This window comes from Trachypithecus francoisi, unplaced genomic scaffold, assembly GCF_009764315.1.
Source record: "Trachypithecus francoisi isolate TF-2019V2 unplaced genomic scaffold, Tfra_2.0 Lachesis_group13, whole genome shotgun sequence".
Taxonomy (NCBI): Eukaryota; Metazoa; Chordata; class Mammalia; order Primates; family Cercopithecidae; genus Trachypithecus; species Trachypithecus francoisi.
The window spans coordinates 128,781,146-128,798,071 of record NW_022681458.1 but is presented as its reverse complement, the minus strand read 5'-3'; the positions used below and the strand labels follow the sequence as shown (position 1 = coordinate 128,798,071).

The 16,926-nt window shown below is 46.3% G+C and overlaps 1 protein-coding gene across 11 annotated transcripts in view; it reads left to right on the top strand.

Moving 5' to 3' along the window:
* The first annotated feature begins 1,231 nt into the window (after positions 1-1,231).
* The window catches only part of SAP130 (Sin3A associated protein 130), an 85,424-nt gene continuing 69,729 nt past the window's right edge, over positions 1,232-16,926 (top strand). For 5 of the 11 annotated variants that reach the window (XM_033231904.1, XM_033231909.1, XM_033231903.1 and 2 more), the window contains exons 1-6: positions 1,232-1,412; positions 3,047-3,164; positions 10,361-10,596; positions 11,713-11,871; positions 13,645-13,756; positions 15,626-15,750. In XM_033231904.1, coding sequence (XP_033087795.1) covers positions 3,053-3,164; positions 10,361-10,596; positions 11,713-11,871; positions 13,645-13,756; positions 15,626-15,750 — 744 coding nt within the window. In that variant the 5' untranslated portion in view covers positions 1,232-1,412; positions 3,047-3,052. Of the gene's footprint in view, positions 1,413-2,017; positions 2,253-3,046; positions 3,165-10,360; positions 10,597-11,712; positions 11,872-13,644; positions 13,757-15,625; positions 15,751-16,926 lie in introns of those variants that run through there. The other 6 variants (XM_033231899.1, XM_033231898.1, XM_033231900.1 and 3 more) reach the window with 3 other exon arrangements.

The window sequence follows — 16,926 nt, the reverse complement described above, 5'->3', positions numbered from 1 at the left end:
CATTTAGGAAGGCAGTATAGCATTTGAGTGTTGGAGCCCTGAAGAATGCTGTATTTATGAGAAAGAGGAGGTATAATGGAGCTTGAGATAGGAGTAGAAGCAGGAGACACCCTGGTTCTAGAGGCCAAGGGAAGACATGAGGAGGAGTAACTACTGGTCAGTAAGCTAAACGAGATGAGATCTAAGCGAGGACCGATGAGTTTGAAGTTGAGTAGGTGTTGGCAACTTTTGGGGAGCACTCTGAGAAGAGTGGCAACTCCAAAAGGGTAAGGACTGCCTAGGCAGAGAGGAGGCTGGAGTCGATCACAGCAGTCACTCTTTAGAAGTTTGAGAATGAAGGGAAGAAGGTGGAAAAGGAAAGTGGCTTGAAAAGGAGGAGTATCTGAGACTCATCCCTGGACTATAGCCAGGAGCTACTCTCTTCTAACCAAACAGTTGTCTTACACAGCTGTGCATGATAGCAAGAGAGGGGTTTGAGCCCCATTTATTTTCTAACTAATCACAAAACTCCAGGCCTAAACTACCATCTGGTAAGGGAAGAGGGAGACTTAATCTCTTATCAGATGCAAATGTGGCCTCAAAAGATATGGCTATGTCTTCTACAGGCGCATAAACTTCAACCCTGAACCCCAAACAAAGTGACAAAATAAAACTGCCCCCTTCTGCGCCTTCATAATCTGGAAAGTGGGCGCGGGTGCGCCCCGGCCGCCCGGAGTCCTGCATCCTGCCGGCCTGCTTTCACAGAGCCGCTCCCGCGCCGCGCCTGGCGGCTCCCGCCGCGCGTAGGCTGTGCCGACCGCGGTCCCCGGTAGGGACACCGAGTCCCACTCGCGGCGTAGGGAGGCGGACACCGTCACGACACTGGTCCGGCCCGCGGATCCCTTGGCCGCCGCAGTTGGCCTCCATTACCCTTTCCCGCGCCGCGCCTCCCCGCGGGGAAAATGAAACCTAGTGCCCTCAGGTTGAGACACAGGGTGGGATCCACTGTCTTCTCACTTAGCCAAGAGAAAAGACAGAACCGACTTCAGACAGCAAAGGGGTGTGTTGCCCTGGCCGGGTCGCCTGCGGCCCCGCCCCGGCCCTCTCCACCTCCTTCGCGGCCCGCCCTCCTGGCTCCCGCGACTACATTTCCCAGAGGACGCCGCGGCTCCGAGGGGCGGGCCCGTCCGCTCTCCCGCTCACGACCACCGGCGACTGGCTGACTCGGCAGGGGGCGGGGCCTGCGACAGCCAATAGACGGGAGGCTCGTTACGGCGGCGGAAGCAGCGGCGCTGGAGTGAGGGGTAGGGGGCAGAGTGCTAGCTCCCCGGCGGTGGCTGCGGGTCCGGAACCTGGGGACGTCGGCCCCGCAGACAGAGAGCGCGCGGGAGCGAGCTCAACGCGGCGCGGCGGCCACTCGGCGCAGCACCCAGGTAATGGCGGGACGGGCGCCCTGGAGGGAAGGGGAGGAGACGAGGGGGCGGGGCGGCCGAGCCGGGCTGCAGCGTCCGTCCCGTTGCGCGTCCCCGGGGAAGGGCAGAGGATCCTCGTCTCCTGCGGCTCGGACCGCGGCTCTTTGGCGAGCTGGGCACGGCAGTTGGGCCGGCGACAGGGGCTGGGTGTCCTGTGGCGAGGAAGGGAGAGGCACCGGGAGGGGTGGGCTGACCCGGGCGTGGGGGCGTGGCGGACGTGGGCATTGGCGGGGAAGCAGAGCGGTCGGGGGAGCGCGGGCGGGCGGGCGGGCGGCCCAGGGAGTTTGGCTCCTGAAGCAGTTTAAAGTGACTCTCCACATCCGGGCCCTGCGCCCGCCGCTTTCAGACCCTGGCCGAGGCGGGGCCTCCCCGCTCCCCGCCCCCCTCGCCGGGAGCGCCTTTCTTCCTCTGCCATTGGTTCAGCCTCGAGGGGTTTGGGCTGCCCCGGCCAGGCTCGCGCCTGATTGGCTGGCGGTCGGCGGGAGGGTGGGGCGGGTCCTGAACGTGTAGGTCGCTGTGGATTGGTCCTGGGCCTCCACTGACGCGCCGGGCGTGGGGCCAATGGGCGGGCGGGGGAGGCAGGGGCAGGTTCGGGGGAAGAGGACTGCGAGCACCGCGGCGGCCGGGTGTTGGGGGTGAGTGGGGCCAGCGGGGCTGGACAGCGGCGGGCCCCGGGCGCCGCCGTCGCGATCCCTCCCCGCGCCCCCCGAGCGCATCGCCGCCGCCGAGATGGGCCCTCCGCGGCACCCCCAGGCCGGCGAGATAGAAGCGGGCGGTGCGGGCGGCGGGCGGCGGCTACAGGTAAAGAGGCACAGTGCTCGCCTTGTGGTCGGGTCCCCAGAACGCCAGTCCGCACCCCTACCCCGGAGACGGGGGTCTCGCATTCCGAGGTGTCTGGAAATCGGCATCCTCCCATCTCAGCGGGGGCTTCGCGGTGGGGTGGGGTTGCGGGCGAATCAGGGGAGATCGCTTGGCTCCTGGGGGAAAAGTGGGGGACGATTTTAGGGAAGATGGAGAAGGTGTAGGGTCCTCTGGCTCTGTGAGGGGTCTATGAAAGGGAAAGAAAAGGAAATCCGTAAATGGAGGCCTTTGCAGAAAAGCGTTGGAGAATTCCTTTTGCATCAGGTCTGAATGTAAAATATCCGATCCTTTCTTAGGGCTGGGTATCTTCCTCCGAATGTCCCTTTGACATGCTAATCACAGTTCTGTTCACCTTGGTGTGAGGTTTGAGTGTTTCGAAGAGACATGCCATTTTCCATAAAACTTTACACAGAGAAATACACATGCATTGTGGTAATACCTGTCATGTGACTCTTGTACAGGATTCAATGGTGATTTTTTTAGCATGGCAATCCACAAGTATTTATGGAGGGTTATAGTACACGCCAGCTCCGTATAAACGATATTGGTAGAAAACTTAGGTAGTTTAGATAATGTCTGCATTTATATTGATCCCAAGTTATTGTTTTTAAATAAATGATGCAGCAGTTGCTTTTCCAAGGGACTATCCCATAGGTACTAAAGATGCTTTAATTTCTCAGTATTGATTCAGATCTCAGAATCTAGTAATAACCATGTAACTGTATGTACTACAGGTGGAAATGAGTTCTCAACAGTTTCCTCGATTAGGAGCCCCTTCTACTGGGCTGAGCCAGGCCCCTTCTCAGATTGCAAACAGTGGTACTGCTGGATTGATAAGCCCAGCGGCTACAGGTAAGATATGTAATATTCTAATCTGTTTCTTCCAACTTTAAGAATATTGCCAGTTTTCTAACTTAAACATTAGCAGATTCCTTCTAGGATTTTAGTAAATTCTTATTTCTTGAATTTGAAGGAAGGGTATGTTACTATTCTAATTTAAACAAGGCTTTTTTTCTTCCTGTTTTAACCACTTCATTCACATAGAGTACACGTGCAACTTACAGCAAAGCGTGCCTGTAAGAACTGTTTTTGAAATGCATTAATATATTCATGTTTAATTAATGTCTAGGAGTATAGCATTAGTGCTGTGAGGGAGCCCAGAGTTGTTTAAGGAACAGATCGTGCCTTTTAGGAGTTTATTATCAAGGAAAAGAAGTGGAAAACAAAGGATATGCGGTTTCCCTGTAGTGTCTGTGGGGGATTGGTTCCAGGACCCACCTCAGATACCAAAATCCATGATGCTCCACTTTGTGGTGTAAAATGGTATAGTGTTTACATATTACCTGTATCTATCCTCCAGTATACTTTAAATCATCCCTAGATTACTTGTAATGCCTACTACAACGTAAATAGTATGTAGATAGTTGTTATACTATATTGCTAAGAGAACAATGAGAAGACAAAAAAGTCTATATGTGCTTAGTACAGATGCAACCATATTTTTTTTCCCCCTGAATATTTAACATCCAAAGTTGGTTGAATTCACATCAGGGAACCCATGGATACAGAGGGCTGATTGTATGCACATAGATAAAACTTGGCTTTTCGTCTTGTGCCCTTTGAGTGGTAGAAATCAGTGGTTCTCAGTGACAGGTGTTTGGAGAGGTGGTTTTTCCTCCAGGGGAATACTTGGCAATATCTAAAGACAGTTTGGTTGTCACAACTAAACAGTGCTATTGGCATCTGATAGGTGGAGGCCAGGGATACTGCTTAACATCCTACACGATAATGGGAAGCCCCCCACAACAGAGAAGTATCCAGTCTAGTCAGCAGTGCTGAAGTTGAGGAATTCCTTAAAATACTCTTTTTCTCTACGTATTAAGTAAATATATGACATTACAAAGCGAAATAAACTATTTTCTATTCCTTTCTCTTCACCGCTCGATTCTGGTGTTCCTTATGGTAAATGATACCACTGTCTACTCATTGCTTAAACCAGTAGCTGAGGCTTTTTTTTTTTTTGCAACAGGGTCTCACGCTGTCATTCAACCGGGAGTACAGTGGCCTAATCACAGCTCACTGCAGCCTCGATCTTTTGGGCTCCCCAGCTTATTTTTTGTTTTATTTTATTTTATTTTTTTGAGACAGAGTGTCACTCCGTGGCCCAGGCTGGAGTACAGCGGCTCTGTCTCAGGTCCCTGCGGTCTCTGCCTCCTGGGTTTAAGCGATTCTCGTGCCTCAGCCTCTGAGTAGCTGGGATTACAGACATGCGCCACCATACCTGAGTAATTTTTTTTTTTTTCTTTTTTGTATTATTAGTAGAGACTGGGTTTCACTGTGTTAGCCAGGATGGTCTCCATCTCCTGACCTTGTGATCCACCCGTCTTGGCCTCCCAAAGTGCTGGGATTACAGGCATGAGCCACTGTGCCCTATAAGTCTTTTCAGTAAAATAGTGCTGGAAGATCACAACAACATTATGGGAGGATAAAGGCCGGGCACAGTGGCTCATGCCTGTTATCCCAGCAACATGGAAGTCCGAGGCAGGTGGATCGCTTTGAGCTCAGGAGTTCGAGACAAGCCCGGGCAACATGGCAAATCCCCATTTCTACAAAAAATACAAAAATTAGCCGGGGCCAGGCTAATTTTACAGTGGCTCATGCCTGTCATCCTAGCACTTTGGGAGGCTGAGATGGGTAGATCACCTGAGGCCAGGAGTTCAAGACTAGCTTGGCCAACATGGTGAAACCTGTCTCTACTAAAAATACAAAAATTAGCTGGGCGTGGTGGTGGGTGCCTGTAATTCCAGCTACTCGGGAGCCCGAGACAGGACAATCACTTGAACCTGGGAGACGGAGGTTGCAGTGAGTCAAGATCGCACCACTGCACTTCAGCCTGGGCAACAGAGCAAGACTGTGTCTCAAAAAAAAAAAAAATAGCCAGGTATGGTGGCTCATGCCTATGGTCCCAGCTACTTGACAGGCTGAGGCAGGAAGATCACTTGAGCCTGGGAAGCGGAGGTTGCAGTGACCTGAGATCTTACTACTGCACCCCAGCCTGGGTGACGGAGTGAGATCCTGTCTTCAGGAAAAAAAAAAAAACAAGAACTCATAACTCAGTAGTGAAAGACAGACAACCTGATTTTTTTTAAATGGGAAAATATTTGAGTAGATACTTCACCAGAAGAGCTAGATAAGTGCCAAAGAAGCACATGAGAAGATGCTCACCATTATTAATCCTCCGGGCAGTGCAAGTTAAAACTGCTGAGAAACTACTGCACATCTAGTAGAAAGACTGAAATTACAGAGACTGACAATACCACCCGTTGATATGGTTGTGGCACAAAGAGAACTCATGCTTTATTGTTGGGAATGCAAAATGGCAAGCCACTTCGAGAAACAGTTTGGCAATGTCTTATACAATTAAATATACACTTACCACAGCACTGAGCAATCTCATTCCCTGGGTGTTTATCAAAGGTAAATGAAAACGTGTGTTCATACGAGGACTTATACGCACATGTTCATAGACACCGTATTCATAATAGCCAAAAGAGGGATCTCACCAAATGCATATCAGATGGTGACTGGATGAGCAAATTGTTGTGTATCCATCCATGCAGTGGAATACTACTTGGCAATAGAAAGGACCAGACTACCGATATGCACAACATTATGGATAAACCTCAGTAACGTTACGCTAAGGAGAGAATCCAGATACATAGGACTCCAGATGGTATGATTGTGTTCTATGAAATTCCAGAAAAGATTATACCATAGTGACAGAAAGCAGATCAGTGGTTTCTGGGGAATAGAGGTGGCCGAGAGGGAATTGACTACAAAGGGGTGTGAATGAACTTATGGAAGTAACAGGAAATGATCTGTGTCATGATTGTGTTATACCATTGTATACTTTTGCACACATTTATCTCGTTACACAAAGAATTAGTGAATTTTATGTGTAAATTGTACCTCAGTAAAGCTAATTGATTAAAGTGGATGAAAGATAAATGTGCACTTCACTAAAGAAGATATATATGAATGGGCTGTGATCACATAAAAAGATGTTCAGCATTACTAGTCGTCATGGGGATGCTAATTAAAACTACAGGGAGACTCACTGCAACCCACCAGAATGGCTGTATATCAAACGTGAATAAGGAAGAGGAGCAGCTGGAACTCTCGTACACTACTAATGGGAACAGACAGTGCTACAGTCGCTTTGGAAATTACTTTGGCAAAGTTAAATATATACTTACCATTTGACCCAACCATTCTCCTCTTTGGTGTTACTGAGGATATTTGTAGAAAAATTACCAAACTTTTCTTGTAAAACAGTGGTGTTATTCTATGTAATTTATTCCCCAATGAAGAGGTTTTATAGATCAAAATTTTTAAAATTCTGAATAACCTGGGAGAAAAGTCAAAATACAGCGAAAAAGAAAATGTATATCAGTCATTTCTTTCCTCGCGGTTTTTTTTTTTTTTTTGGAGATGGAGTCTCGCTGTGTCACCCAGGCTGCAGTGCAGTGGTGCAATCTTGGCTCACTGCAACCTCCACCTCCTGGGTTCAAGCAATTCTCCTGCCTCAGCCTCCCAATTAGCTGGGACTATAGGCACCCACCACCACACCCAGCTAATTTTTGTATTTTTAGTAGAGACAGGGTTTCACCATGTTGGCCAGGTTGGTCTCAAACTCCTGACCTTGCGATCCGCCCGCCTCGGCCTCCCAAAGTGCTGGGATTACAGGCTTGAGCCATCGCGCCTGGCCTCATCAGTCTTTTCATCCAGCACTTGTACTTTCAGAAATTTTTTCCTGAAGAGATCTCTGGACAAGATTGTTGATAAAAGCAAAAATTTGGAAATAACCTAAAAGCCCATCAATGATACAGTGATTTTAAAAGCTATAGTACATCTATACAATAGAATCCCATTTCACCTTTTTTTTTTTTTTTTTTTTTTTTGAGACGGGGTCTTGCTCTGTTGCCCAGGCTGGAGTGCATAATCTTGGCTCACTGCAACCTCTGCCTCCTGGGTTCAAGCGATTCTTCCGCTTCAGCCTCCTGAGTAGGTGGGATTACAGGCAACCACCATCATGCCCAGCTAATTTTTGTATTTTTGTAGAGACGGGGTTTCACCATGTTGGATGATGGTCTTGAACTCCTGACCTCAGGTAATCCACCTGCCTTGGCCTCCCAAAGTGCTAGGATTATAGGCAGCAGCCACTGTGCCCATCCCCATTTCACCTTTAAAAAATCATGCAGTATTCTCTACTCAGTCATTCCACTCCTAGGTATATGTTGAGTAGAAGTGATACATATGTTTACCGGAAGACATGTACAGGAGCATTACTAGCACCATTCAAAATAGGAAAAAACTGAAAACTATCGAAGTGCCTCTTAAGAGTAAAATGGATAATTTGTACGTTGCTTACATGTCGTACTATATACAGCCTTGAGAATGAAAGAGCTACAGCTTTGTGCACTAACATGGATGAATCTCATACCTGTAAGTTAAAGAGGCAAAGCACAATAGGGTGTATTTGTTATGAGTCTGTTTGTATCAAGTTCAAAAACAGACAATACTAATCTATAGTGTTACAAGGTAAAAGATTGCTTTCCTTGGGAGGATGGTGGCTAGAATAGGGCCAAACTAAGGGTCTCGGGGAGACCAATAATGTTTTCTATCTCGAGCGGGGTGCTATTTACTCAGGTTTATTCAGTTTGTGAAAGTCCATTGAGCTGCATAACTAACGTTTGTGCACTTACCTTTATGAAGATCATACTTCAAGGAAAAAAAGTCAAATGAATAAAAACCCACCCAAAATTTAAAAGAGATGAGAACTGTCACCAAAACTTTTAAGTGTTGGTGCCTTTGTGGGGTAAGTTTGGGGACAACTTTACTTTGTTTATGGTACTCCAAATAATCTACATTCTCTACATAAGTACATATCTTTATGCTCAGAAAAAAAAGAATATTAATATTTTGGAAAAATTATAGACAAATATGAGTTAATATTTTCACAAGCTCTTCCTTTATTACATTAGTATTGTTCTCTGATATTTTTCCACTTCATTTTTTTTTTTGACACAGAGTCTTGCTCTTGTCCCCCAGGCTGGAGTGAGGTGGCGTGATCCCCCAACCTCCGCCTCCCGGGCTCAAGCGATTCTCGGGCCTCAGCCTCCTGAGTATCTGGGATTACAGGTGTGCACTACCACGCCTGGCTATTTGTTGTATTTTTAGTAGAGACGGTTTCACCATGTTGGCCAGGATGATCTCGAACTCCTGACCTCAAATGATCTCCCCGCCTTGGCCTCCCAAGGTACTGGGATTACAGGCGTGTGCCACCACGCCCAGCCTCCACTTAATTTTTAAATATTTAATTTTTAAATAGGCTAGGTACAGTGGCTCACACTTGTAATCTCAGCCCTTTGGGAAGCCAGAGGTGGGAGGAACACTTGATCCCAGGTATTCAAGACCAGACTGGCAGCACAGTGGAACTTTGTCTTCATAAAAGAATTAGCCAGGGGTAGTGGTGTGTGCCTGTAGTCTTAGCTGCTTGGGCAGCTGAGGCAGAAGATCACTTGAGTCCAGGAGTTTGAAGCTGCAGTGAGCTGATATCTACTATGTTCCAGCCTGGGAGACAGAGTGAGACCTTGTCTCAAAAAAAATTTTTTTTTAATTAAAAAAAAACTGTTTAATATATTATGTCTTCTGGTAGTCCAAAACACCAAAAGAAAAAGAGCATACAGTGGAAAATATGTCTCCTATCTCTGTCCTTCAGTTTTGAAAAACTGTATGTTCTTAAAGTTAGGAACTGTACTTAAAATATCTTTTTTTTAAATTTTTTCTTTTTTTGAGACGGAGTCTCACTCTGTTACCCAGGCTGGAGTGCAGTGGTGCAATCTCGGCTCACTGCAACCTCCCGTCTCCTGGGTTCAAGTGATTCTCTTGCCTCGTCTTCCCGAGTAGCTAAGGTTATAGGTGTGTGCCACCACGCCTGGCTCATTTTTTTATATTTTTAGTAGAGATGGGGTTTCACCATGTTCATCAGACTGGTCTGGAACTCCGGACCTCAAATGATCCGCCCCTATTGGCTTTCCAAAGTACTAGGATTACAGGCGTGAGCTGCCTTGCCCAGCCCGCCACCACCTTTTTTTTTTTTTTTTTTTTTTTGAGGCAGAGTCTCACTGTGTCATCCAAGCTGGAGTGCAATGGCACAGTCATGGCTTGGCTCATTGCAGCCTTGACCTCCCAGGGTTAAGTAATCCTCCTCCCTCTGCCTCCAGCATAGCTGGGATTATGGGTGCATGCCTCCATGCCCATTTAATTTTTATATTTTTTACAGAGATGGAGTCTTATTGTGTTGCCAAGGCTGGTCTTGAACTCCTGCGTTCAAAGGATCTGCTTGCCTTGGCCTCTCAAAATGCTAGGATTGCAGATGCAAGCCACTGCACTAGCCATACTTTTTTTGTTTTGTTTTGTTTTGGAGACAGAGTCTTCCTCTCTCGCCCAGGCTAGAGTGCAGAGTGCAGTGACGCAATCTTGGCTCACTGCAACCTCTGCGTTTTGGGCTCAGGCGATCCTCCCACCTTAGCCTCCCAAGTAGCTGGGATTACAAAAAAAGGTGTTTTTTTGTGTTTTTTTGTTTTTTGTTTTTTGTATTTTTAGTAGAGTTAGAGTTTTGCTATGTTGGCCAGATCTTTTTAATGTCAGGCTTTTATAACTTTTTAAGAAGATGTTTTAAATGAAATTGTCTTATATTCTGTATTGTACTTTTAACTATTTCAGCTCATTTTAGATGATTTTCAGGTAGTTTATTCATAAGGCTACAATATCCAGAATAAATTCTACATTCTACAGTTGTGGCTCTTCTGTCTGATGTCCATCAGGAGAATCCAGTGCCCAAATTGACCCTGTTAAGAAAACATCACAAGGAAGTGACCACTGTGTCAATCCTGAGATTTAACTTCAGGTGCCACTCTTGTTTGTGCCGCTGTCTTACATTGGGAGACTGTGACATACTGTCTCACTTTTAATGTCTTTACTAGTCAATGATGAATCTGGTCGAGATTCTGAAGTCAGTGCCAGGGAGCACATGAGTTCCAGCAGCTCCCTCCAGTCCCGAGAGGAGAAGCAAGAGCCTGTTGTGGTAAGGCCCTATCCACAGGTGCAGATGTTGTCTACACACCATGCTGTCGCATCAGCCACACCTGTTGCAGTGACAGCCCCGCCAGCACACCTGACGCCAGCAGTGCCACTTTCATTTTCGGAGGGACTTATGAAGGTAATGGAGAGGGTTAAAACTTCACACTGAACCAGAGCTCAAGACTGGCTAATCTTTATAACAATTTGTACAAAATCTTAGGCTGTATCTTAGGATCATATTTCATTTTTTCTTTATGACCTATGAGTTCAGCACCTCTCTGTAATTCAGCCCTGATTTTCTGCAGTGCCTCGTCTTGTGCTGCTGGGCAGTTGGCATCACAGAATCTTTGCTGTTATCCATTTTGATACTGATATTATTCAACTTATGGGCATGTTAAGTTAGATAAGGGAACCCTCTTTTTTTTTTTAAGCCAGTCAGATTTAGCAGTGGGGGCTTAATGACACTAATTTTTTTTTTTTTTGAGACGGAGTCTTTCTCTGTCATCCAGGCTGGAGTGCAGTGGTGCAATCTTTGCTCACTGCAACCTCCACCTCCAAGGTTCAAGCAGTTCTCCCGCCTCAGCCTCCCAAGTAGCTGGGATTACAGGCACATGCCACCACGCCTGGCTAATTTTTGTATTTTTAGTAGAGACGGGTGTCACCATGTTGGCCAGGCTGGTCTCAAACTCCTGGCCTCAAGTGATCTGCCCACCTTAGCTTCCCAGAGTGCTGGGATGACAGGTGTGAGCCACCGCGCCCGGCTGACAGTGATGTTGTAAGTTCTGATAACCCGGTATCATGGGACCAACTGGAGTAGCACTCTTCCCTAAGGTCTGTTTTAACAACTGGTTAATTTGGAGGTTTCTGAGAATATCGCCTCTGTGTTACCTGGGGGTTCTGTTTCAGTTACTGGGAGTTTTGTTCAATCCACCCAAACTTGGGAGGTGGCATCATGTAGAAGAAAGGGTGTGGGCTGTGAGCCATACAGCTCTGGGCTTTGTTCCCAGTTCTTCTTCTTACTGTGTGTGTGGCTTTGAGCAAGTCAGTTAGCCTTGCTTTGTATGTTTCTTTATCTGTGAGATAGAAATGCTAGTACTTCAATGGAAACACTGGGATGCTAATAGATAAAATGTATAAAGCTTATGGCATCTTTCCTGGTACTCTCCAGGTTCGATTTGTGTACTCTTAATTCTGGATTGAGACGCATCACCAGTATGAGGCCATTGATATGTTTTGTGTGGTTTTCTGTTTGCAGCCGCCCCCGAAGCCTACCATGCCTAGCCGTCCCATTGCTCCTGCTCCACCTTCTACCCTGTCACTTCCCCCCAAGGTTCCAGGGCAGGTTACCGTTACCATGGAGAGTAGCATCCCTCAAGCTTCAGCCATTCCTGTGGCAACCATCAGTGGACAACAGGTTTTTCTTCCTTTTAATTTGCTGATTTTCAACTGAAATGCCAAACTATTGATCATGATTTATTGAATGCTAGCAGTACATTAGGTATGGTAATAAAAAAAGATTAAACACTCACTGATACCCGCAAGGGAAGGTAGTAGGTTTGAGAGAGAAGGATAACTGTAGGGAGTAGAAGCCAGTATCCATAGTGGTCATTTAGCTAGAATTTGTTGAGCAGCTACTAGCTGCTCGATTCGACCCTCAGTGTGATATATAAATCTGGATAAAACAGCCCGTGTCCTTGAGTCCGGAGTGTGGTTTGTGTTTGATTTTAGCGTCAAGAACAGCCTCCCAGGGGTAGTGGTGGACAGTGCTTCTCTGTGGTTTCTCTGAGGAGAGCAGATGTACATCTTTTGGGGTACTGGTAGGTTACCTCAAACAGTGCTCTAGTTGCAAACTTTTTTTTTTTTTTTTTTTTTTGGAGAGGGGGCAGAGTCTTACGCTGTCACCCAGTGGTGCGATCTTGGCTCACTGCAACCTCCACGTCCCGTGTTCAAGCGATTCTCTTGTCTCAGCCTCCCGAGTAGCTGAGATTACAAGCGTGCGCCACCACGCCTGGCTAGTTTTTTTATTTTAATAGAGACGGGGTTTCACCATGTTGGCCAGGCTGCTCTCCAACTCCTGACCTCAAATGATCCACCCGCTGTGGCCTCCCAAAGTGCTAGGGTTACAGGCATGCGCCACTGCACCTGGCCTTAGTTGCAAACATTTATTTTGAAGTCTTCTGTTTTAAGGTTTTTTTTGTGAAATTTTGCTATCCTATTCTGCTGTGTACTTGATTAATTAAATATTTAAAATTTTTACCTGGGGAAAAAAACTAAATCTAAAAACTTTCCCTTCACATTTTCAAGAAAAATTTATATTCCAAAGAGGTGTACTGTGTTTTCTCCTTTTGTCATACTGCTGAGTACTCTCAGAAGTACCAGAACCCTTAGCTGAGAAGCACTGTTCTCTGTGGTTTGGGAGAATGTGAGTAAGGGACATTTCAGGGTTGAGCTGAAGAACTGGTAGGGGAGCACCTGTTGGATGCTAACTGACATTTACTTAGAAACGACAAAGCTTAAAGAATGGATGGATGCAGTGGTATGTAAAGGAAATTGTGAGAATGGGAAAAAATAAGCATTTGGCCAGGACAGAAAAAACAAGTGTGAGGCCGGGCGCGGTGGCTCACGCCTGTAATCCCAGCACTTTGGGAGGCCGAGACGGGCGGATCACGAGGTCAGGAGATCGAGACCATCCTGACTAACACAGTGAAACCCCATCTCTACTAAAAAATACAAAAAAACTAGCCGGGCGAGGTGGCGGGCGCCTGTAGTCCCAGCTACTCGGGAGGCTGAGGCAGGAGAATGGCGTGAACCCGGGAGGCGGAGCTTGCAGTGAGCTGAGATCCGGCCACTGCACTCCAGCCTGGGCGACAGAGCGAGACTCTGTCTCAAAAAAAAAAAAAAACAAGTGTGAAAGGTAATATCACAGATGAGAGTTTCTAAAAGTAGATATCAAAGGATGTTATCTGTTATTATTGGGGTCCTCATACTTCTCACATGCCTGTTAGCACAGTTCATTATACAGTATGGCATGTAAAAGTAGCTCAAGCTAAATGTCCTTAGCCCTTTCCCTTGGGATGCTCACTATCTAAAAGAAAAAACCTGACCCACATTTGGAGGCAGGTGACTTCCTAGAGGCAATGGCTAAGACCAAACATGTGAAAATAACATTCTATCCTCTTTCTCTCAGGGCCATCCCAGTAACCTGCACCACATCATGACTACAAACGTGCAGATGTCTATCATCCGCAGCAATGCTCCTGGGCCCCCTCTTCACATTGGAGCTTCTCATTTACCTCGAGGTAACGACTTGCAAGTTTTGTTCAAACTCTCAAAATGCAGTAGCAGATAAACATTTGGTAAAATATATAACAGAATGTATCTAGAATCAGCTTGTTAAAGTTGCAGGACAACAGTCTGCAGAATCGTGAACCAAATAAACCTCTTTTATTTAAAAAGAAAAAAGGTCAGGTGCTGTAGTTCATGTCTATAAACCCAACACTTTGGGAGGCTGAGGTGGTAGGTTCATTTGAGTTCGGGAGTTCGAGACCAGCCTGGGCAACATGGCGAAACCCTGTCTCTGCGAAGATACAAAAAATTAGCCAGGTGTGGTGGCATGTGTCTGTAGTCCCAGCTATCAGGAGGCCGAGATGGAAGGATGGCTTGAGCCTGGGAGGCAGAAGTTGAAATGAGTTGAGATTACGCCGCTGCACTCCAGCCTGGGTGACAGAGCGAGAACCTGTCTCAAGAAAAAGAAAAAAAAGGCCGGGCGCAGTGGCTCAAGCCTGTAATCCCAGCACTTTGGGAGGCCGAGACGGGCGGATCACAAGGTCAGGAGATCGAGACCATCCTGGCTAACACGGTGAAACCCCGTCTCTACTAAAAAATATAAAAAACTAGCCGGGCGAGGTGGTGGGTGCCTGTAGTCCCAGCTACTCGGGAGGCTGAGGCAGGAGAATGGCGTGAACCCGGGAGGCGGAGCTTGCAGTGAGCTGAGATCCGGCCACTGCACTCTAGCCTGGGCGACAGAGCGAGACTCCGTCTCAAAAAAAAAAAAAAAAAAAAAAAAAAAGAAAAAGAAAAAGAAAAAGAAAAAAAAAATTGCAAAACAATGGAATAAACTTAGAGCAATCCATGTTTTTAGCATGGTTTAATGTGTGCTTATTATAGTTACATTACAAGTGTGTATACTTAGGCAATTAAAATGTTTAATATGGTCTAAAATTGTCCTTTATATTGAGGAACTCCCCAAGCTTTGATAATCTCAACATGGTCTTTATTATTATTAGACTGCTTATCTGCAACATGGTCTTCATTTTTAATACATGTCACAAATACTAATACTGAATATTTTTTAAGTTCAAAGATGATCTTTACCGAGTTTTTTAACTTACGTAACAATAAGATGATGATGATAGTTATTTGTTGAGACGGGGTCTCACTGTATTACCCAGGCTGGTCTCAAACTTCTTGGGCACAAGCGATCTTCCTGCTTTAGCCTCCTGAGTGGCTGGGACTACAGGTATGAGCCGCCACACTGGCTAGGAGTAATTTATTTTTACACTTAAGTTATAGTAGGTTGTGAGGTAATAAATGAGTTTTGACTAGAAAATTTTACCTTTTATTGGAGAGTGTGAAACAGTTGGAGATTGTTGGCAAAATCAAGTTAGCACACATAAGACCAGGTTTGCTTGGTTATAGCATAACTCAGTGTTTCTGCAAATGTGGTCCACAGACCCACAGGGGGTCTGCTGGGTGAAAACTGCAGGGTTAGGGTTGAAGTTAGAGTTCATAATGTGTCCGTTTTGCAATGTTGACGTCTGTTCTAATGGAACAAAGACAGTGGAAGGCAAAGTACCCAAGCCCTTGTCAGAGCTGAGGCAGTGGCATCACACTGCTGTTCACTGTGTGCTTTACCACTGTGCACACTTGCAGTTACCAGAAACAAAAAGCAGCAGCTACTTTCACTTAAGATTGTCTGTGAAGAGGCAATATAAATTATTAAATCTTTTGAATATACATTTTCTTTGTTTTCTCTGTGATGAAATGGGAAGTATACATACCATACTTCAGCTCTATACTGATTTACTATCTGAGTTTTAGGAAATATATTGATTATTTTCCTAGGGAGTATAACTAGAATAAATATAATAAACACTTTTGTTTTTCAGGTGCAGCTGCTGCTGCCGTAATGTCCAGTTCTAAAGTAACCACAGTCCTGAGGCCGACCTCGCAGCTGCCAAATGCTGCTACTGCTCAGCCAGCAGTGCAGCACATCATTCACCAACCAATCCAGGCATGTCGGACCCCGGGGTGCATGAAGGGCCGCATGGGAGTTATTCACTCCACTAGGCGCTAGGCACATCCTTGACCTCAGGGACTTCCCATCGAGTTGCCAAGACATAGGGAAGTTTGAAAGATGCACAGTATCATGTGGCAAGCTATAAGAACGCAAAGGAGAGGTCGTGGGAAGGCTTCCTGTTGGAAAGGCTGTGCTAATGAGGAATCAGAGAAGTGAAGAGGAAGTGAAGGGGGAGATGAACAGCAGCAAGGAGGGAGTGATGGTTGTAGACAGTAGGTAGTAAAGGCTGGCTAGGATTGAGGGATTTTGATTTGGACTGGGGGGATCTGTGGACTCCTAAAAGTTATGCATATTTGTATGTTTGTTCCAAGAGCATGGTCCATGCCATTCAGGTTTTTGTTTAAGGAAGTCTATGGCTTCATTACTACTGAAGTATAATATATTTGCAGGAAATATAGTATCTATAATTTGGGTTCTCTAGGATATGGAATATAAACTAGACTTTTTATATGCGGTAGACAGCACTGCGTTTTTTTGTTTGTTTTTGTTCTTTTGAGACAGAGTCACTCTGTTGCTCAGGCTGAAGTGCAGTGGTACGATCCCAGCTCACTGCAACCTCCGCTTCCTGGGTTCTAGTGATTCTCCTGCCTTAGCCTTGCAAGTACTTGGGACTACAGGTGTGTACCACCATGCCTGGCTAATTTTTATACTTTTAGTAGAGACAGGGTTTCACCCTGTTGGCCAGGCTGGTCTCAAACTCCTGACCTCAAGTGATCTGCCTGCCTCAGCCTCCCAAAGTGCTAGGATTACAGGCGTGAGCCACTGTGCCCGGCCAAAAATAATTTTTTTTTTTTTAACACAATCGCTTTGTGTATCACTGAAGTAATATTGTTGAAAGATGAGATTAGGCCGGACACAGTGGCTCATGCCTGTAATCCCAGTATTTTGGGAGGCCAAGGTGGGTAGGTTGTCTGAGGTCAGGAGTTTGAGACCACTTTGGACAACATGGTGAAACCCCGTCTCTACTAAAATGTCAAAAAATTAGCCGGGCATGGTGGCACGCGCCTGTAATCCCGGCTACCTGGGAGGCTGAGGTGGGAGAATCGCTTGAGTCTGAGAGGCAGAGGTTGCAGTGAGCCAAGATCGTGCCACTGCACTCCATCTGGGGCG